Source organism: Passer montanus, unplaced genomic scaffold (assembly GCF_014805655.1).
Source record: "Passer montanus isolate IOZ18808 unplaced genomic scaffold, ASM1480565v1 scaffold43, whole genome shotgun sequence".
NCBI classification, from domain to species: Eukaryota; Metazoa; Chordata; class Aves; order Passeriformes; family Passeridae; genus Passer; species Passer montanus.
Window position 1 is genome coordinate 6,303,290 of NW_024369151.1, and position 20,009 is coordinate 6,323,298.

At 62.9% G+C, this 20,009-nt stretch overlaps 1 protein-coding gene across 1 annotated transcript in view; it reads left to right on the plus strand.

The window, feature by feature from the left end:
* HMCN2 (hemicentin 2) overlaps positions 1 to 20,009 on the plus strand; it is a 33,541-nt gene that overhangs the window by 11,669 nt on the left and 1,863 nt on the right. The window contains exons 25-75 of the mRNA XM_039720270.1: positions 125 to 294; positions 829 to 924; positions 1,021 to 1,197; positions 2,206 to 2,325; positions 2,480 to 2,641; positions 2,851 to 3,126; positions 3,661 to 3,828; positions 4,014 to 4,127; positions 4,303 to 4,389; positions 5,233 to 5,418; positions 5,805 to 5,972; positions 6,352 to 6,465; positions 6,868 to 7,010; positions 7,164 to 7,314; positions 7,536 to 7,754; positions 7,971 to 8,084; positions 8,150 to 8,337; positions 8,520 to 8,616; positions 8,852 to 9,013; positions 9,387 to 9,500; positions 9,602 to 9,730; positions 10,200 to 10,343; positions 10,442 to 10,601; positions 10,922 to 11,046; positions 11,129 to 11,312; positions 11,466 to 11,563; positions 11,854 to 12,126; positions 12,224 to 12,414; positions 12,490 to 12,571; positions 12,806 to 12,942; positions 13,028 to 13,178; positions 13,364 to 13,511; positions 13,741 to 13,868; positions 13,973 to 14,129; positions 14,230 to 14,351; positions 14,586 to 14,750; positions 14,826 to 14,933; positions 15,010 to 15,144; positions 15,419 to 15,553; positions 15,671 to 15,855; positions 16,143 to 16,356; positions 16,510 to 16,644; positions 16,715 to 16,905; positions 16,992 to 17,073; positions 17,275 to 17,544; positions 18,452 to 18,595; positions 18,798 to 18,935; positions 19,078 to 19,199; positions 19,284 to 19,521; positions 19,636 to 19,698; positions 19,788 to 19,916. Of these exons, the coding sequence (XP_039576204.1) occupies positions 125 to 294; positions 829 to 924; positions 1,021 to 1,197; positions 2,206 to 2,325; positions 2,480 to 2,641; positions 2,851 to 3,126; positions 3,661 to 3,828; positions 4,014 to 4,127; positions 4,303 to 4,389; positions 5,233 to 5,418; positions 5,805 to 5,972; positions 6,352 to 6,465; positions 6,868 to 7,010; positions 7,164 to 7,314; positions 7,536 to 7,754; positions 7,971 to 8,084; positions 8,150 to 8,337; positions 8,520 to 8,616; positions 8,852 to 9,013; positions 9,387 to 9,500; positions 9,602 to 9,730; positions 10,200 to 10,343; positions 10,442 to 10,601; positions 10,922 to 11,046; positions 11,129 to 11,312; positions 11,466 to 11,563; positions 11,854 to 12,126; positions 12,224 to 12,414; positions 12,490 to 12,571; positions 12,806 to 12,942; positions 13,028 to 13,178; positions 13,364 to 13,511; positions 13,741 to 13,868; positions 13,973 to 14,129; positions 14,230 to 14,351; positions 14,586 to 14,750; positions 14,826 to 14,933; positions 15,010 to 15,144; positions 15,419 to 15,553; positions 15,671 to 15,855; positions 16,143 to 16,356; positions 16,510 to 16,644; positions 16,715 to 16,905; positions 16,992 to 17,073; positions 17,275 to 17,544; positions 18,452 to 18,595; positions 18,798 to 18,935; positions 19,078 to 19,199; positions 19,284 to 19,521; positions 19,636 to 19,698; positions 19,788 to 19,916 (7,709 nt within the window). The remainder of the gene's footprint in view (positions 1 to 124; positions 295 to 828; positions 925 to 1,020; positions 1,198 to 2,205; positions 2,326 to 2,479; positions 2,642 to 2,850; positions 3,127 to 3,660; positions 3,829 to 4,013; positions 4,128 to 4,302; positions 4,390 to 5,232; positions 5,419 to 5,804; positions 5,973 to 6,351; positions 6,466 to 6,867; positions 7,011 to 7,163; positions 7,315 to 7,535; positions 7,755 to 7,970; positions 8,085 to 8,149; positions 8,338 to 8,519; positions 8,617 to 8,851; positions 9,014 to 9,386; positions 9,501 to 9,601; positions 9,731 to 10,199; positions 10,344 to 10,441; positions 10,602 to 10,921; positions 11,047 to 11,128; positions 11,313 to 11,465; positions 11,564 to 11,853; positions 12,127 to 12,223; positions 12,415 to 12,489; positions 12,572 to 12,805; positions 12,943 to 13,027; positions 13,179 to 13,363; positions 13,512 to 13,740; positions 13,869 to 13,972; positions 14,130 to 14,229; positions 14,352 to 14,585; positions 14,751 to 14,825; positions 14,934 to 15,009; positions 15,145 to 15,418; positions 15,554 to 15,670; positions 15,856 to 16,142; positions 16,357 to 16,509; positions 16,645 to 16,714; positions 16,906 to 16,991; positions 17,074 to 17,274; positions 17,545 to 18,451; positions 18,596 to 18,797; positions 18,936 to 19,077; positions 19,200 to 19,283; positions 19,522 to 19,635; positions 19,699 to 19,787; positions 19,917 to 20,009) is intronic.

Consider the following 20,009-nt stretch of genomic DNA (forward strand, 5'->3'; position numbering starts at 1 on the left):
CCATTCCAGGGGACAAGGGGACAGTCCTGGCTGCCAGCGCCCCGCTGCTCACCCTGCTGGAGTGCAGAGACAGGGCGTGGGTGATGGCAGAGCCAGGACGTGCTGCCTGTCCCCTTGCTCACAGGTGGCTGAAGGATGGGCACCCTCTGGACGGGCAGGATGGTGTGATGGTGTCCGAGGATGGTGGCACTCTGCTGGTCACCCGAGTGGGGCTTGGTCACCAAGGGCTCTACATCTGCCAGGGCAGCAACCGGGCAGGGCTGGCCCGGGCAGAGGTGCAGGTTTCAGTGCATGGTGAGCGCAGTGTCTGGGGTGAGGTGTTCTATCCATCCATCCCATGTGTTGGGAGGAACGTGGCTGCCCAAAGGGATGGGAGTTCTTGGCCCAGTTTTTGGTAGGTGCAGGGTCACTGCCTTGATTCCTTGGGTTCTTGTCCTTTGTCAATGAAGCTGAGAGGTGATGGCACTGGCACCACAGTAAATCCTTGACTGGTGCTTCCTGCTGGAGGGTCCTCCCCCAGCCCCATTTCCCCTCCACCAGCAGGGTGTGACTGAAGGTGCCAGGTGAGAAACCAGGCTGGGAACAGAGATCCCTCCCTGGGAAGAATGAATGTCTCACTGGGGCAGGGACCAAACCTCTGCCTGGTTTGGGGAGCACTGGTGGCACCAAGGGGTGGTGTGGTCCCCTCCCAGAGCAGGGACTGAGCTGTGGCTCTCAGCTGCTGCTCTGCCAGGACTTGGTGTGTGCCAAGAGCCACCGGTGAGCCTGGCTGTGCCCAGGGCCCTGCAGGGCTGCAGACAGCCCGGGTCACAGCGGTGTGGCTTGCAGTGCCTCCAAGCATCGAGCCCAGCGCGGTGGATCTGGCCATCCCGGAGAACAGCTCGGCATCCCTGGAATGCCTGGCCTCGGGGCTGCCCGCTCCCGGTGAGGCAATCCTGCCCCTCAGCTCCTCCCGGGCTTTTCCCTGGCTGAGGGGGCAGCAGCATCGTTCCTCACCGCTCAGCTCTCTGTTCCCTGCAGACATCGCCTGGTACAGGGGGCTGGAGCAGCTCCCGGCCGGCGCAGGACTGACCCTGTCCGGGGATGGGAAGCGCCTGGAGATCCCCCGTGCCCGGCCCTCCCACGCCGGCAGCTATCGCTGCGTGGCCTCCAACGCGGCCGGGGTGGCTGAGCTCCAGTACAGCCTGCAGGTCACCGGTGAGTGCAGCCGTGCCCTCCTGAGAGGTGAGGGCTTCCCCCCCTGGAATATCTTGGGTGAGTGTGGGATCGGTGGGGTTGTCCCAGCCCTCAGGATACACCCCTGGAAGATGGCTCATTTGCAATTCCAGTCATGCAATCCCCTGTGTCCATCCCAAACGCTATCCTGGAAAGCCATGGCCCCATGGATGGGTGTTGCCAGGTCCCCATTACGGGGTCACCTACCCACCCTGTCCCTTTTGCACCCTGTGTGCCTGGTGGCATTTCTGTCCCCCAGACTCAGTGGTGACTCCTGGGCTGCTGCCAAGGCAGGCACTGCTCACTTTTCTCACTCGATCCAAGCATCCCTGCAGCTTCCCAGACCACTCAGCATGTCCACAGCTCTGGGGGCTGAGCCAGGCCCTGGCTTTTCTCAGGGATGCTCCAGTTGGTGGAAGTCCTGCAGGCAGGTGGCCAGGGTGTGGAGAAGATCCAGTTCTCCTGCTCTGGGCTTGTTCCTGCAATCTCTTCCCAGGGAAATGTTTGCACGTCTGCCGTCCTGGCTCGGGTGCATTGTTTGGGTTCTGCTGTTTTTGTTTTTCAAGGGTTTCTGGGTGTTGAGGTTTTTCTTCTCCAAACTGATATCCCTCATGGGAAGGAGTTACCATTTTCCAGCCAGCTGTATTTGTGAGCAGCTGAGAACATCATCCCATAATGGAAAGAGTTGGGTAACCTTCTCAGTGAGCAGGGCTGCCTAACAAGGCTGTGTCTGGCCAACCTGACCTTGGCCTGCTTGTGGGATGCTTGGTCATCCTCTGCTGTTGGCTACGTGCAATTAAAAGCATCCCTCACTTGGCTGGAGAGACAAGGTTATTGTTTCCACATGAAGCCAGGGCAGGGGAATGTCACTGGGGCTTTTGTGGCACCCAGCAGGGCTGCAGGGGGTGTGTGTCCAGCAGGATGGAGCTCCAAGCTGCCCTTCTCCTCCTGTCCAGTGCCATCACTGAGCTGCTCCTCTCATCCCTGCAGTGCCTCCATCCTTCTCCTCGCCAGAGCGCGAGGCCGTGTCCGTGCTAGAGGGACAATCTGTCCAGCTGCCCTGCGAGTGCCACGGGATCCCCCTGCCCACCCGGAGCTGGTGGAAGGACGGTAGGGGTCTGTTCCTCAGCCTCATCTCTCCCCACATGGGTGGTCCCAGCTGTTGGTCTCCTTGGAGCTGTTTGTTGAGCAGAATCCAGATTTTGGGTGGGAATTTCTCCTTCTGGGAGCCTGAGGGGAAGCTGCTGTCCCCTTCCCTGGGCAGGTGAGCCCCTCTCCACCCAGCCAGGGAGCCCAAAGCTGGTGTCCCCAGGAGGGAACGTGGTGTACATGGAGAAGGTACAGCTGCTGGACCAGGGGACGTACACCTGCGAGTGCAGGAACGCTGCTGGCAGCAGCAGCAAGGAGCATCACCTGGAGGTGCACGGTGAGCACGGGGCACCAGAGACCTGTGTGGGCAGGGGGAGGTGCTGGGACTTCTCTCAATGCAAGGTCCAGCTGGATCCTAAAGCCATTGCCTGGTGCCTTGGATATTTTGGAAGGGATGCTGCTCTACCTTGGTCAGCTTTGCCCTTCCACTTGTGCACGGCTGAGGGAGCTGCACATCCCCTCCACCCCGTGTCCCTCTGCCCACAGCAGTGCCAAGGAGCAGCAGCAGCGCCCTGAGGAAGGTTTCTGTCATCGAGGGGGGTGAGACAGTTCTGGAGTGCGAGGCCACGGGGACAGCACCGCCGTGGGTGACGTGGGTGAAGGACGGGCAGCCCGTGGCTGCTGGGGACGGGCTCCTGCTCACGGAGCAGGGCAGGCGGCTGCACATCCCCAGGGCAGAGGTGGCCCATGCAGGACACTACACTTGCCTGGCTGCCAGCACAGAGGGGCAGGAGCAGAGGGAGTTTGATGTTGTGGTGCATGGTAAGGACGTGGGACGGGGCTGGTGGCTGGGGTGGTGCAGGCAGGATGAGGAGGGTGGTGATGTGGAGTGACTGGATGTGGAGCAGGTGTTGGACAATCCAGCATGTAGCAGGTCCCAGGGTCAGCAGGGTTATGCTTCAGGAATAGCTGTAGAACTGTGTCCATCAGGCAGGAGTTTCTTTCCAGAGCCATCACAGCAGATCATCTCATATAAAGTCCTCTACTACCTCATGGGTCAAGGTCACTTGAGTTATAAAAGGTCTGAGGTGGCTCAGGCTGTGTGGCCATCCCAGTGTGAACCTGTAAGCCTGGGCTCAGCTGTGCAGGTAAGGGCACATCTGTGCTGTGGTTCACCTGTCCCATAGCACCTTTAAAGTCACCATCTCCAAGTGATGCTAATGGTCCTTCTGGGTTTGTGTCCTAAAGCTGTACAAAGGTGGGACAAAACAGGTTCACCCAGTTCTCCCCTCCTTGCTTTGCTCCTTCAATGTCCTGGCTGCTTTGTAAATGGATCTTCTTCTTCTGCATCCCCAGTTCCTCCTGAGTTCATTGCAGGATCAGGACTGACAACCAATGTCAGCGTTCCCCTGCAAGGATCCCTGACCCTGACCTGTGAGGCCACTGGCATTCCCCAGCCCGGCGTCACCTGGTTCTGGGATGGCTCTCCTGTCACCCCCAGCCAGCACACACAAGTGCTTCCAGGTCAGAGGTCTGGCTGCTGTGAGACATGAGTGCTTTGGGAACGTGTTTTACCCCCACACTGATGAGTTCAGGCTCATGGTGGAGCTGCAGCCCCACAGGAGCACAGTTCAAACACCGCTCCCATCCAGCTGGGATGTGCTGGCACCTGGATGAGGCCCTGAGACCCCTCTGCTCTGTGCTTCCAGGGGGCTGGCTGCTCAGGCTCACCCGTGCACGAGCCCAGGATGGTGGTCACTATTCCTGCCTGGCCAGCAACGTAGCTGGGGAGGCCAGGAGGCATTTCTACGTGGAGGTCCTAGGTAAGGAGGGGTCTTCTGTCTGCTGCAGGATTCCTGCTGGGGTTTCAGAGCTCCACCCTTGCAGGAACAGACATGAGTTAAGACTGGACACGCTGGGTGCGCTGGAGTCCTTAGGATGTGAGGTCAGAGGCCGAGCTGGCCAGCTGCTGAGGTCCCTGGGGGCTTGTGTTCCTAGTTCCTCCCCTCATTGAGAATGTGGATGAAGAAGACACCTTCAAGGTGCCCGAGGGCCACCCTGTCACCTGGTCCTGCCTTGCTTCAGGTGAGCATCAAGTGGGGAAGGGAGGTGGCATGAGCAAGGGGGAGATGGGGCTCAGGGGCAGACCTGAGTCTCTCTTTGGGGTGTGGAACAGACGGATGGCTCCAGTCAGAGACACGAAATGTGGAGGTCCTAGGTAAGGAACAGACATGAGTTAAGACTGGACACGCTGGGTGTGCTGGAGTCCTTAGGATGTGAGGTCAGAGGCCGAGCTGGCCAGCTGCTGAGGTCCCTGGGGGCTTGTGTTCCTAGTTCCTCCCCTCATTGAGAATGTGGATGAAGAAGACACCTTCAAGGTGCCCGAGGGCCACCCTGTCACCTGGTCCTGCCTTGCTTCAGGTGAGCATCAAGTGGGGAAGGGAGGTGGCATGAGCAAGGGGGAGATGGGGCTCAGGGGCAGACCTGAGTCTCTCTTTGGGGTGTGGAACAGACGGATGGCTCCAGTCAGAGACATGAAAACAGCTGAAGTGGGCTGCAGAGCTCTGTTGGGATGGCTCCTGGCTCTGCAGTTGTGCTGTCCGGGAAGCGCTGGGGAGGGGACGCCCACATGGGGAGCCTGTTCCACAATGTGAGATCCAACCTTTCCAAAATGGAGCTAAAACTCCTCTAATCTCATTTCTCCTTTAGTGATGGGAATAATTAATCACCTCCCACTCAGGACAGTTCTCTTTCTTCTTGCTGGCTCATCCAGCAGCTTCTAAAATCCTGATCCAGATCATGATAATTCTGATTTGGGATGATGTCTCTGCTTTCCAGAAAAGCTCTGACAGTGACCCCAGCCAGGCTGTGCTCACACATGGAAAAACTTCACACAAAGGCCAAAATCTCATTTTCCATCCCTCACAGGCAACCCACAACCCAAGATCACCTGGATGAAAGACAACCACCCTCTCCCTGGCACCTTCTCCATCTCCCCTGATGGCTCCCTGTTCCACATCCCCCGAGCCTCCCTGGCCCATGCTGGTCACTACTCCTGCGTGGCCTCCAACTCTGTAGGAAATCAGACCAAGCATTACCTGCTGGATGTTTTGGGTATGAGGTGCCTTTGGATGGAGGCAGGGTCTCAGGTGTGAGCAGACTTAGCGGGTTTCAATGGCCTGCCCCAGGGAGGCGGGGAGGATCCCTTAGTCCTGCAGCCAAAGTGTGGCATGGACCTGTCCCAAAGCCCTTGTGAGACCTCTTGGAGGAGCAGAAAGCACCTGCTTAGTGCAGGGTCCAGCTGTGATGGTGGCTTGTGGAAGGGGGGATGTGTCTCCTGGACCCCTGTGGTTTTGGAGGGCAGCAGGACAGGGCAGAGTCTGAAGCTGTGTCAATTCCAATTCCCTGAACATGGATCATGCTCTCTGGTGGGGGGATAAAGCACTGGGAAGCCAGAGTGTGTGCTAGTGCTGATCTAACACACAGCCACGTCTCTGCAGCCAGTCCCACCTTTGCTGGAGATGATGCTGCTGCAGAAGAAGTGACAGTGATCATCAACAACCCCATCTCCCTGCTCTGCGAGGCCCCGCCGTACCCCTCTCCCAACATCACCTGGCTCAAGGACCAGGTTCCTCTCACAGCTTCTGGAAATGTCCTGCTGCTCCCTGGTACCGTGCTGCTGTCCCCTGGCTCTGCATGACTGTGGTGGCCTTGCTGTGCATGCCTTGGGGAGTGGGAGTGGGGCCTTTTCTTGGTCTGGCAGGGGTCCAGCACAGTGGGATGGTGAGAGGCCATCATCCTGCAGGATCTGAGGGCTCAGGGATCAGCTGGATGCTGCTCTTCCAAGTGCTGCATCCTCTGATGAGAATGAGCCTCCTCAGTGCTGGTTTTTGTAAGCCTGGGACTGGGCTCTAGAAGAGCATTAGGCCCCCTCCAGCCAGGCTTGCAGGTGCTCAGCAGGTCCCTTGAGATGCCTTCAGGTGCTGCATGGGGACAGAGAGCTGTGGCTGTGAGCAGCAACCCTCTGAGGAGACCATCTTTGCCCAGGTGGCCACGGGCTGCAGATCCTGAATGCCCAGGAGGAGGACACGGGCACCTACAGCTGCATCGTGGCCAGCGACGACGGGGAGGCTGTGAAGAACTACGCTGTGAAGGTCCTGGGTGAGGGAGCTCCCCATGTCCTTCCTAATTCCTGCAGTGACCCCACCACTGTAACGGGGCTGGTGCTGCTCCCCTGTGCTCCCCTGTGCTCCCCTCTGCTCCCCTGTGCTCCCCTCTGCTCCCCTGTGCTCCCCTGTGCTCCCCTGTGCTCCCCTGTGCTCCCCTCTGCTCCCCTGTGCTCCCCTGTGCTCCCCTGTACTCCCCTCTGCTCCCCTCTGCTCCCCTGTGCTCCCCTCTGCTCCCCTGTGCTCCCCTCTGCTCCCCTGTGCTCCCCTGTGCTCCCCTCTGCTCCCCTCTGCTCCCCTGTGCTCCCCTGTGCTCCCCTCTGCTCCCCTCTGCTCCCCTGTGCTCCCCTGTGCTCCCCTCTGCTCCCCCTTGCTTCCCTTTGTCTTTCCCCACTAGTTCCTCCTTGGATTGCCAGAGAGGATCCTCTGGGGGAATTTGCCATGAAAGAGGTGAAAACCAGGGTGAACAGCACAGTGGTGCTGGAGTGTGAGACCTGGGCTGTGCCTGAGCCCACCATCCGCTGGTACAAGGACAAGCAGGTGAGGTCCCAGCTGTGACCAGGGAGGAGCTGCTGGCTTTGGGGACTGTCCCAGCTGGACGGAGTGGGAAGATACCCTTTGTACAGCTGGCTGGGCTCTGCTCCACTCCTGGGTGTGTAATCCTCCTCCTGCCCTTCTCTTTCTTCCCTTCAGCTTCTGGAGAGCTCTGAACACATCCAGATCCTCAGTGAGGGGCAGGTCCTGCAGATCCAAGCAGCTGGTGTCTCGGATTCGGGGCACTACACCTGTGTGGCCACCAATGCTGTGGGTGAGGATGACAGGGACTTCATCGTGCACGTCCAAGGTGAGCCCTGGGCAGAGAGCCAGCACCCAGAGCAGGGGGTGTCTCAGCAAGAGCAGGGGTCCTCAGGGTCACTCGTGGGAGCAGAGAAGGGTGGGCAGGAAAAAAAGTTTAAGCCTGCTGGAAAACAACAAACATCTCAGCTCCAGTGAGGGCAGATGCTGTGGGTGCACCTGGGGGCAATGTCCCTGTTCCCCACAGCTGACCACAGCCTGTCCCCGCAGTGCCCCCCATCTTCCAGCAGCAAACAGGCCCCAAAGAAGCCCTTGAGATCTTCTATCGGGAGGAAGACCAGGACGGGGAGGTGACAGAGCACCGACAGGCTGTCCTTGGCCAGCCCGCCGCTCTCTACTGTGACACCAGTGCCATCCCACCCCCCCAGCTCACCTGGTACAAGGATGGGGAGCCCCTCTCCCCGGGCCTGGGGGTGCTGCTGCTGCAAGGTAATGGGTAGTGGGTGTGAACCCCCCCGTGGGGCTGGGGGTGTCCTGCAGGAGAGCATCCCTAGCACGGAGGAGGATGGATCTGTCCCCTTCCTCCCGCCACCACACACAGCACCCGCGGGACCTCTGAGTCACTGGGGCTGTGCAGGGCTCTGTGCAGGGCACGGCTGGGGGATACCCCGCTGACCCTTCCCTGTGGCCTGTCCCGTGTCACAGGGGGCCGGGTGCTGCAGCTGCAGGCGGTGCAGGAGGGGGACAGGGGCAGGTACACCTGCGAGGCGGCCAACGCTGCGGGGCGCGACCGCCTGCACTACGAGCTGGAGGTGCTCAGTGAGTACAGGGACAGGGGACGCTGCACTGGGCCACATGGCAGCCCCATAACCACCTGCTTCCAGCTGCCCCGGCCATCCGTGGTGGCACTGAGGACCTGGTGGAGGAGGTGACGGCCACCATCAATGGCACTGTCCGCTTGGAGTGTGAAGCCACTGGGCACCCAGAGCCCACGGTGTCCTGGCTCTGGAATGATCTCCCCATAGAGGCTGGCCCACGGCACCAGCTCCTGGAAGGTGGCACAGTCCTGCAGGTTGGTGTGCCCCTGAGCAGGCGGCTGTGCTGGGGAGAGACACAGGAGACAGCAGATGGAGGGGATGGGGCATTCTTTCCTCCCAAAGGTGGCTGCCCTGGTCTCACCAAGGTCCCCATGGGAGTCCCAGCACCTCCCCAGCTTGGGGCAGCCCTGAGTGGTGCTCTGCTCCCCCTCTGCAGGTGGCAGTGGTGGAGGCAGGTGACACTGGGAGTTACACGTGCATGGCTGAGAACCCGGCCGGGTCAGCTGAGAAGCACTTTGCCCTCGCTGTGCAGGGTAAGGCATCTCCCCTTCCCTGGGTCACTGATTTACTGCCCTCCTCCTCTTTCTCCACCAACTGGAGTTCCCTTTGGCTCTGGAACTGCATGGCTGTCCCTTGTGCTGGTCACGCTCACCCTGTGTGAGGAGGTTGAGCAGGAGAGGGGCTCGGTGCGTGTTTCCTCCTGGGGAGGCATCGACCCCCACAGTGAGGGCCCCCCTTTGGCACTGTCTTTTGGGTGCACTGGAGCAGAAGCTCCCTGGAGCGTGGGAACAGACCCCGAGAAGGTCGATGGCGTTGTCAATGGCAGCGTCTCCCTCGTGTGTGACATCCAGACCCACCCGGCTGCAGAGATCTCCTGGTACAAGGATGGCCACGTCCTGCGGCTCGGAGAGGACGTGACTGTCACCCGAGGTATGCTGGGATGAGCCAGAATCATTGCCTGGGCCCCAGCTCTTGACAGCGAGCTCTAGGTTCCCTAATCCCCCTTTTTGGGTGCCACGTGTGGGTCCCCAGCTCAGCCTTTGGGTTTATGACACACTAATGACACACTGCTGAGTGATCCCCTCTGCAGAGGACCAAGGGCTCCATCCTGCAGAACTCCACCCTGCTGCTTCCTGGGAGCTCAGTGCCCCTTCCTGTGGGGCACAGCAAGGCTTTGGACCTCAAAGATGGGAATGCCATGGCCAGACTCCTTTTGCAAGGGATCAGTCAGCTTGCTGGCATAATGGCCCAGACCTGGTTCTGCTCCAGGCTGTCCTGATTCCCTGCTCTCCACTTCTCCCAGGCTCTCGGGTGCTGCAGCTCCCTCACCTGCAGCTCTCCAGCTCAGGCACATACACGTGCGTGGCCCTGAACGTGGCCAGCCAGGATCAGAAGAGCTTCATCCTCACCATCCATGGTACGTGGTGAGGGCTCAGCCAGGAGCTGTCCCCCGAGCACACTGAGGAGTGACAGTGAGCCCTGGTCTGTCTCACACCCCCTGTCCCTGCTCCTCCTCAGACCCCCCAGGCACCCAGGACCCACAGCAGGAGACACTGGAAGCTGACATGGGGACACCCCTCATCCTGAGCTGCCACGTCACCGGTGTGGCCAGTGCTGTCACCTGGCTGAAGGACGGGCACCCGCTGGGTGTGTGTGCCAGGCTGCCACCCCAGCCTCGCTGCTGCTCCCCTCCAAGCAGTCCTGCCTCAGTTTCCTGACTTCTAACCCCGCTGCAAGAGACCTTCAGGGCTGCACAGGGAGGGGACAGAGCATGAAGGGTCTGGCCTTTCCCCTGCACGCTTTCAAGAGAGCTCAGGCTCATTCCTGAGGCTCGAAGCCATGGGATGTGGGCACAAAGATGTGATGGAGGGATATGCAGGGGGTGAGCTCTGTGGGTACCAGCCCTTGGGGTGCTTGCTGGGACAGGGGTTTGTTCCCAAAACAGTGGCTCTTTTCTCCTGTAAAGCTCCAGCAGTGAACTCTGCAGAAACCCTGCTTTGCTTTAACAGTGTCCCCAAACCTGGGTCTGGGGGGGAAGGGGGAAGCACAACGGTGACCCTGGGGAGGGCTGAGTGGAGGAGCACTGCTCAGACCCCCTCGCCCTGTCTCCTTGCAGAGATGAGCCCAGAGCAGGGTTTGGTGTCTGGCGGGGCCCAGCTCCTGCTCAGCCCCCTCCAGCCCTTCCACCAGGGCCGATACACCTGCCTGGCACGGGGCACGGGGGCTGAGACACGCAAGGAATTCACGGTGCTGGTGCGAGGTAGGGCTTCCCCAGCAGCCTGCTCCCCGCGGGCTCTGCCCCAGAGGTGAGCCTTCCTCCCCCTCCCCTTCCTCAGCCTCCCTCTCTCCCCGGTGCAGTGGCCCCCCGGATCAGCAGCGCAGGGGAGCCCAGCGAGCACAGCGTGCTGGAGGGCAGCAGCGTGAGGCTGGAGTGCCGGGCAGAGGGGCAGCCCACCCCCCACATCTCCTGGCTGAAGGACGGGCAGCCCCTGGGGCTGCAGCCCCCCTCACACGCCCGGTGAGTCTGGGGGACACCCCAGGGGCTCAGTGGCCTCATGTACAAAATTGCTGGGCAAGGCAGGTTGAGCTGTGCTGCTTCTTCCCGTTGCTTGCTCTGGGATGCGCTCATCCCGGCTCTTTGCTGAGAGAATGTCACCCCGGGGTAAATCTGGGAGGCTGGGATGGTCACTGCCACCCTGCAGGGTCCCAGGTGATGCCCTGACCTTGCAGCGTGCCCAAAATCCTCACCCCGGGCTGCAAGCTGAGCACAGAGCACTTCTGCGCCGCGGGCACGTTGGGGACGAGCACACCGGTCACTGTCCCACCCTCCCCACGCAGGCTGTCCCCGGACGGCAGCGCCCTGCTCCTCCAGGCCCTGCGAGCTGCCGACTCCGGAGCTTACACGTGCCTGGCCCGGAACAGCCTGGGCGAGGACACGAGGCTGCACACGCTGAACGTGCTGGGTGAGCAGGGCTGGGACCTGCGGGGCAGCGCCGGGGCCACCCCGCCCGGCAGCCGCAGCAGCCCCCGTGTCCCCTCGCCCAGTCCCTCCCAGCATCGAGCGGGGTGCCGGCGACTCGGAGGCGGTCCGTGGAGTGCTGTCCGCCGCGGTGACACTGCAGTGCTGGCCACGGGGGTCCCCTCCGCTGCACGTCAGCTGGCTGAAGGACGGGCTGCCCCTGCGCCTGTCCCCTCGTGTCACCCTGCTCTCGGCTGGGCACGTCCTCCGGTGAGAAGGGACCCTGCAGCAATGGCCAGCCACGGGTTTTGGGGCTGCTAGCCGGGTTTGCACTGCTGCACCCTGAAGTGTCACCTTGGGGAGCAGGGGGTCACCCCGAGCTGATGTCCCCTCCCCATCCCCGTGTCCCATGCCACGGGTTAGGATCTCCCAGGCTCAGCTCGCCGATGCCGGACTCTACACTTGCGTTGTCTCCAGCCGGGCGGGAGTGGCCGATCGCAGCTTCGTCCTGCAGATCCAGGGTACAGGGCAGGGGGCTGGGCAGGGCACGGCAGGGGGCACCGGGACACTGCTTTGGTCGGCAGAGCACACGCTGTGCGCTGCACCCATTCCCAAGCAGTCCTGAGCCATTCCTCCGCTGCTGGGGTGGGCTCAGACCATCCTTTGTTCCATCCTGGAACAAAGCAGGAGCAGCCTGAGCGCAGTCCCAGAGCCTCCCGCAGGAGGGCTGAGCCACCTCTGGCTGCTCGCAGGACACCAGCGAGTGGCCAAAGCCAGCCCCGGTGTCTGGGGACCTGACTTTTCTCCCCAGTGCCCCCGGTCCTGGAGAGCCCCGAGAGCAGTGAGGAGCAGGTGGTGGCCGAGGGCTCCGATGTCACTTTCAGCTGCAAAGCCACCGGGTCCCCAGCACCGTCAGTGACCTGGTTGAAGGACGGAGAGCCCCTGGGGCAGCAGGGTGCCCGGGTGCCTACTGGCCCACAGCTGAGCCTGGTGGCCGTGGCACCAGCTGATGCAGGCATCTATTCATGCCTGGTGGTGAATGAAGTGGGAGAGGTCAGCAAAGCCTTCCACCTCGTGGTGATGGGTGCGTGTCATCCCTCTGGGCTTTGGGAAGGGCAGCTGAGCCAATTTTTTGGGAGCAATGAGGGATGAGCCCTCCTGCCTTGATGTGTGCCTTGCAGAGCCACCCCGTGTCGAGGCTGGGTCCCACCCCACTGAGATATCCATGGCTGTGGGCACCCCTCTAGGGCTGAGGTGTGTGGTGACAGGTGTCCCCGTGCCCACTGTCACCTGGGAGAAGGATGGACAGCTGCTGGCAGGGCCCTCGCTCGTGTCAGGGAATGAGAGCACCCTCCACATTGACAGCACTGAGGTAGGATCTCCACTTTTTTATCCCTGCCGGGGTTTTGTTTTTGTGCCTCAATTTTTCCCTCTCCTGGCTGTGCAGGTGGCTGATGCTGGCTTGTACACCTGCCTGGCCACTAGTCCTGCAGGGGAGGACAGCAGGAGCTTCCATGTCAGCATCCAAGGTAGTGAGATCCCAGCAGTGCAGCGAGGAGAGGGCTGGCAGGGGGGGCTGCAGGGTGGTCCAAGCCTTGGGGGACCAGAGAGCCAGAACCTCCTTTTTTGGGATTGATGTGGGCTCCAAAAGAGGGATCTGAAGCACAGTGCTGGCCCTGCAGAGTGGGGGCCTATGCATGACTTATGGGGACAGGGATGGGGGTGCCCAGCACACCCTGACCCCCCTGGCCCATGTCCCACAGCACCCCCCAGCACTGCCAGCGCCGAGGAGATCCCCGTCATCACGGCTGTGCCAGGGGGGCAGCTCCTTCTGGAGTGCCCAGAGGGTGCTGAGCCCCACCCCAGCATCGAGTGGCACCGGGAGGGCTCCCTGCTGCAGGTACCTGTGACGGGGCCAGGGACGGTCACGGTCGGGGCCGGGGGTGATGCTGGGTGGCTGCTGACGGGGCTCCCGGGGGTTTTAGGAGGATGCCCGCAGGCAGGTGCTGGCCCAGGGCCGTTTCCTGCAGGTCCTGGCCGTGGCTGCGGCGGATGGGGGCGAGTACAGCTGCAGGGCCACTGGGGACACCGGGGACACCGGGGACACGGGCCCACGCGTCCGGGTGCGGGTTCACGGTGAGTGCTGCCCTGACCTGCCCGAGTGCCAGCTCCTTCCCGGTTAAATCCAGGATGCGGGATGTTCTAGGGTGTCTCGTGGTCGGGTGATGGGATGGCAGGGCTGGCGTACACCCAGCCCCCAGTGGCGCCCTCCCTCCCCGAGCCCTGTCCCACACTCGGTGCTGTCTCTGGCGTTGCTGCAGTGGCCCCGGAGATCCAGGCGGGCCCCCAGGAGGTGAAGGCACTGCTGAACACCTCGGCCGTGCTGCCGTGCCGGGCACAGGGGTGGCCCGTGCCCCGGGTGACGTGGCGCAAGGACGGCCAGCTCCTGCCCCTGCCCGGGAGTGACAGGTAGGAGGCTCTGCGGGTTGGTGGCACTCAGATCATGCCACCCTCCACAGCAACAGGTGATTAGTGTGCCAGTCACCCTGTGAATGGCTGTGCTCTGTCCTCACACCAGCTTAGGGCAAGAGTGGCATGTGGCTGCCATGGCGCTGTCACCTTCCCAACCCCTGCTCCCTGTGTGATGCAGCCTGGCCACGCAGAGCCCCCACAGGCTTCCCCTGCTCTCCCTCCTCAGGCTGCAGCTCCTGCCAGGTGGCTCTCTGCAAATTGACCCTGTCCAGGCCCAGGATTTGGGCCATTACCTGTGCATGGCATCCAGCCCTGCTGGCTCTGACCGGCGAGGCCTGGACCTCCACGTCCTGGGTAAGCAGGAGAGTCGCATGGGTCCCTCCTGGGCTCACCCTCCTGCAGCCCAGCGCAGTGCAATGCTGTGCTGCTCTCCTCTGCTCATGGCTGCCCTCCCACAGTCCCTCCTGCCATCACACCTGGGCCCTCCAACCTCACCCTGCTGGCTCAGCAGCCAGCCACGCTGGGCTGTGACGCCTGGGGGTCCCCCGAGCCCCACATCAGGTGGGAGAAGGATGGCCATCCCCTGAACCTGCACCTCCCACCTGGCACCTACAGGTACCTGTACACCGCAGGGTTCCCCTGAAGGGTGGGGCTTGCCCCTCCTGCTGCTCCCTGGGGCACAGGGGTGATCCTGATGTGTGCTCTGCCCGCACAGTTTGCAGTCCTTGGGGTCACTGCTCATCTCCAGCCCTGCTCCCCGGGACCAGGGGAGGTTTGAGTGCATTGCCACCAACGCTGCTGGAGAGGCTCGAAAGGCCTTCCTCGTGTCTGTCCATGGTGAGCTCCTGGGGCTGGGGGTTCTGCTGAGAGTGGCTTTCCCAGGGTCTGTCACCACCTCGGCTGTGACGTGGGTGTGCTCCAGCCCCACACAGGGCTGGGTGCCCACTCAAGAGCTGGGCTTGGGGGTGGACGAGAGGGGAAGAGAAATACTCATGCCCATATGAGCAGGGACAGAATCCTCTTCAACACTTACCACACAGCCCTGCTCACCTCCCTCCCTCCTTTCTCCAGTGCCCCCCACCATCGCTGATGGCCTCACGGACGTGGTTGTCACCCGGCTGTCCCCTGCAGTCCTCACCTGCTACGCCTCGGGCGTGCCCCCTCCCACGGTGTCCTGGAGCAGGGGGGGGGCTCCGCTGGGCAGCAGAGGAGGGGGCTACCGCGTCCTGCCCAGAGGTACAGCCCAGCCCCGCGGGGACAGCGATCCCTGCCCGCCCTGCCGCCGCCTCCCCTCCGCCTGCTGTTTTGCAGGAGCCCTGGAGATCCGGCAGGCGCTGCCTGCGCACTCCGGCCGCTACACCTGCACGGCTCGGAGCGCCGCGGGCACGGCCCGCAAGCACCTCTGGCTCACCGTGCAGGGTAAAAACAGCTCCGGGGCGCTGCTGCCGCGGCTCCTGCGCCCTCTTCCCAGGGTAGCACTTCCCTGCCTTCACAGAGCCCCCTGCCTTGAAGCCCCTGCCTGGCATGGTGATGGTGATGGTGAACAGCAGCGTGGTGCTGTCCTGTGAGGCCACAGGCGTCCCCCGGCCGGAGGTCACCTGGCAAAAGGATGGTGTTGGCATCGCTGGAGGTGAGCAGGAGTGAGCTGGGGGCTGGCAGAGCCCACGTTACCTGCCAGCCTTTGCCTAGGGGGAGATTTAGGGGCCAGGGGTTTGTAGGCATCCAGCAGGGTGTGGGGTGTCACTGTGCATGGATCCTCCTGGCTGCTGGCTGCTGTCCTGGGTGGGTGTGTGGCCGCTGAGCCGTTCCATGGAGACTCCTTGAGAAGAGGCACCTCTGTGGGGGAAGCAGACCCTGCCCATCATCCATCTGTGCTGCCCCATCCTGTCCTTCGTTTCTGCCAGGCTCTGGGCTGAAGGTGCTCCCTAGTGGGCAGCTGCGCCTCCTCCGAGCAGCCCCAGAGGACGCAGGCACCTACCTGTGCATGGCCCGCAACCCCTCGGGCACGGCTGCGGGGAGGACCAGGCTCGTTGTGCAAGGTACAGCCGCGCTCAGAGCTCCGGAGCTCGCCCCTCTGCTCAGCCCCTCCCCAGCGCCTCTCAGCAAAACGTGTCAGCCCATCTGTGAGCAAACCCCTGCCCTTTTTCCTCATCCAGTGCCCCCCGTGATTGCTGGCGGCCCGCTGGAGCTGGTGGTCCCGGAGGGGCTGCAGGCGCTGCTGCCCTGCGCTGCCCGCGGTGTGCCCGAGCCCCGCGTGTCCTGGAGTCGGGAGGGAGCGCTGCTGCCCGGCGGGAAGGCCACGGTGCTGCCCTCCGGGGAGCTGCTGCTGCGGGATGTCCGGGTGAGCACCGCCCCGAGGGCCGCTGAGGGGTTGGAGTGATGAGGAACGAGCGTCCTGCTGAAGAGCTTTTGGCTGGTTGTGGAGACATCTGGCAGAGGGAGAGCCCGGTGCAGTCCGGTGCCTCAGGCGGGAGGGTTGGGGCAGTGTGAGGATGCTAATGCGGGCTGGGAAAAGCGGCTCTGTCCAAACTTGGACTTTTTAGGTGCCCAGGAAGCAGCGGAGCTGTAGCTCAGCGAGCCAGGGCTGCAGCTAAAGATGACTGATGACTCCCTCTCATCCTCATGCAGGAGGGGGATGCCGGGAGCTACTCCTGCACCGCGGTGAACTCCGCCGGGAGGGCCGTCCGCCGGCTCTCCCTCTCCATCCACACCCTGCCCACCTTCACGCAGCTGCCCACAGACCTCACCCTGAGCCGCGGCGAGAGGCTGGAGCTGCTGTGTGCCGCAGCGGGCAGCCCCCAGCCCCGCGTCTCCTGGACGGCCAACGGGCAGCTCATCACTGGTACCAGCAGAGGATGCTGAGCTGGGGGACAGTGCCATCCTGCTGCCACCCGTGTCCCGCTTTTTAGGGTCCCCGCGGTGCCAGCAGGTCTGGCCGTGCGGGGTTGTGCCCAGCTGATGCCAACCGCCCTTTTTGGGGGTTTGCACCCCGCAGATGGCGCGGCGGGGCTCGGCGGGCGGAGCGTCCTGCGGCGGGAGGCGGCCGCCCCCACGGACAGCGGCACCTACGTGTGCCACGCCGAGAACAGCGCCGGGGCCATCAGGGCCGCTGTCTTCGTCTCTGTCAGAGGTAGGAGCTGGCAGGGAAACCGGGGTGCCCGGCCAGCCCCCCTCCTCTGCCACCCTTTCCTCTTCCGCAGAGGCACCCGTCATACAGGGGGAGGCCAGCACCTACCAGGTGGAGCACTCCGGAGGGGATGCCCTGCTCGACTGCCACGCCCAGGGTCACCCTGAGCCCCTCATCCGCTGGAGCAAGGACGGGGAGCCGCTGGTGGCCCGCGGGCGCCTGCAGCAGCTGCAGAATGGCTCCCTGGCCATCCGTGCTGTGGGGGTGAGCAGGGCCTGGGGGTGCTGGCTCATTTCGGGGTGCTCTTCTGGCAAAGCAAAACGCTGTGCTGATGCTGTTGGTCCTGCTAGAGCGCCGATGTGGGGCAGTACCGGTGTGTGGCAGAGAACGACGCAGGCACAGCAGCAAAAGTTGTCACCCTCGTTCTGCAGAGTGAGTGCTGGCCCCCTCCACACCCTTCTTTTAAGGGACTGCAAACCATGTCACCTCCCAGCCCCTCCAACTCCCCCTGCTCCATGCTGCATCACTGCCTGCACCCTTCTTGTAAGGGACCGCAAACCATGTCACCTCCCAGCCCCTCCAACTCCCCCTGCTCCACACTGCATCACTGCCTGCATCCCTTTCCCTGCCCAGGTGCCCCTGTGGTGACAGTGACACCAGCAGAGCTGAGGGTCCACGCTGGGCAGCAGGTGCTGCTGCACTGTGTGGTGTCAGGGGAGCCCACCCCCTCCGTGGAGTGGCAGCGGGACGGGGAGCCACTGCCCGAGGGTCCCCACACTCGTGTCCTGCCCAATGCCACCCTGCTCCTGCCCTCTGTCACCCACCGTGATGCTGGCAGCTACTCCTGCCTCGCCCGCAATGCCCTGGGCTCTGCTGCTGCCCACAGCTCCCTGCACATCCAAGGTGGGTGTCTGCCCTGGCACACAGCTCCCTGCGTGTCCCAGGTGGGTGTCTGCCCTGGCCCCAGGGGCTGGGGCTGCCTGCAGGGCTGTTCCACCCGGGGTGACACCTCCAGTGTGGAGCTGACATCCAGGCTGCTGAGCCCTTTCATTCCTCTGTGGCTCACACTCTGCTTTGTCCTCTCTCCTGCCCTGAGCCCAAGCAGGCCCTGTCCCAGCCCTCACTCGCCTCTCCTCAGCCTTCCTGCCTTAGCTGCCCGTGATTAAATTCCTGCAGGGCTGTTCCACCCGGGGTGACACCTCCAGTGTGGTGCTGTGGGTGACACTGCCCTGCTTGTTCTACCCCCTGTGGCTCACGCTCTGCTTTGTCCTCTCCTCTCCTGCCCTGAGCCCAAGCAGGCCCTGTCCCAGCCCTCACTCGCCTCTCCTCAGCCTTCCTGCCTTAGCTGCCCGTGATTAAATTCCCCTCTCCCAGGGGCTGTGTTCAATGCACAGACACATCCTTTCCTGCTGCCCTGGGGAGCAGAGAGCTAGGCTGGAGGAAGTGCCAGGTGCCCTTTGTGCCCTTGTGTGGCTGGTGGCATTTTGCTGCCAGGCACGCTGGAGAAGCAAATAAAAGCTTGGGGCTGTGCCAGGACCTTGAGGCTGATACAGAGCAGGGTTTGGGGGTGTCAGTGCCTGTTGGTGTGACGAGGCACAGGACCACACTCACAACATCCCTTGTCAACATGGCCTGGAGCCATGGGGACCCTGGGGACTGCTGCAGCCAGGCAGGGACACTGCCTGCCTGGCTCTGGCTGCTTTCACCTCCACAAAACAAGATTTTTTTGACATGCAAATCAGTGAGAGGGCAGTCAGGCAAGTGAGTGCAGTCGCAGTGCTGCTGCCTGACCCCATCCCATGTGCCCCAGGGGAGCTGCACCGGGTGCGGGGCAGCCTGGTCGGTGTCATCAATGGCCACGAGCTGGGTGTGTCCAGCCTCGATGCCAGCGCGCTGGGGGACTCCAGCACTGCCACCCTCCGGAGCAGCGTTGGGAGCATTCCACCTGCCATAGGTGCGTGGACATTTCTACCCTCACCCCGTGAGAGTTTTTACCTTTGTCAGATGTAAATCTTGAGGGAAATGTTTTTATTTATTTTTCCCCCAGAAGCAAACCTTTTTTCCCTCAAACCTTCCACTGCAGGCGAGGAGGGATGGGACAGTGCCCCCCAGGAGGGTGCTGGCTCTATGGTGACACCCTTTCCTCCCCATTCCAGGGCCGCTGATGCGGGTGCTGGTGACCATCATCGCCCCCATTTACTGGTCCCTGGCACAGGCCAGCGGGGCAGCCCAGAACGGCTTCGTGCTCACGCAGGGCACCTTCCAGCACGAGTCCCTGCTGCGCTTCGCCACAGGTGAGGGGTCCCCGACAGCCTGGGCAGCTCAGCCTCCCTGGGCAGCTCAGCCTCCACCCCCCCATGCACCACCCTCAGCCAGGAGTGCAGCTGGGTCTGGGGGTGCCGTGGGATGCTGATCGCCTCCTGTCCCCCCCGGCAGGGGAGCTCCTGCGGGTCACGCACCTCGCCCGGGGCGCGGGGGGCGCTGGCGCTCTGCGGCTGGACAGCGTCATCAGCGGCTCCGTGCCGGAGAGCTTTGGCGATGCCGTGCTGCTGCTGCAGGTGCTGGCACTGCCCGTTATCCCCGTGGGAACCTCGGCTCCCATGCCAGTCCACGGCCTGACCCCGCTCCCTGCCTCTCCCCAGGATTTCAGCGAGCGCTACGTGCGCACGGGCGCGGGGCAGCTCGCCGGGGGCTCGGTGCAGAGCTTCCTGCAGGATGGGCGCCTCGTCCGAGCCCACTGCAATCACACCATCGTGTTCGACCCCCCCGTGGGGCCACAGCCCCCCCGGGTGCAGCAGCTCCGGGCCAGAGGCATCACAGCCTCCTATGACCCAGCCAAACAGGAGCTCCGCTTCCAGCTCCGTGCCTCGCTGGATGCAGGTAGCCAGGGGAGTCCCCAGCGTGGGGATGGAGATCTGTTAGTTCTGGGTATCTGTGAGGATGCAAAGACCATGTCCCTGCAGTGACATGTCATTCTCTCTGCTCAATTCACAGGGGCTGGCAGAGACCAGTGCCCACTGGGATTCATCCCAGACCCGGGGCAGCTGTACTGCATGGGTATGGACCCTTCCTGAGGGGACATGAGGATGGCAGGGGGCCATCTGGTGCCACTTCCCTGTGCCCCCAACCCTGTGCTCTCTCCCCAGATGTTGATGAATGCACCGAGGGCTCCCATGCCTGCCGGTACAACCAGATCTGCCAGAACTCTGCTGGCTCCTACAGCTGCTCCTGCCCTCCTGGCTACCGCACGCTGGGCACGGGCTGGCCATGCCTGGGTACGAGCTGGGCTCTCAGGGCCATGGTGACACCCATGGGCACCCCCCTGCCCTGTTCCAGCCTCAGCTCCCCCACCCAGCTGCAGCTCCCCA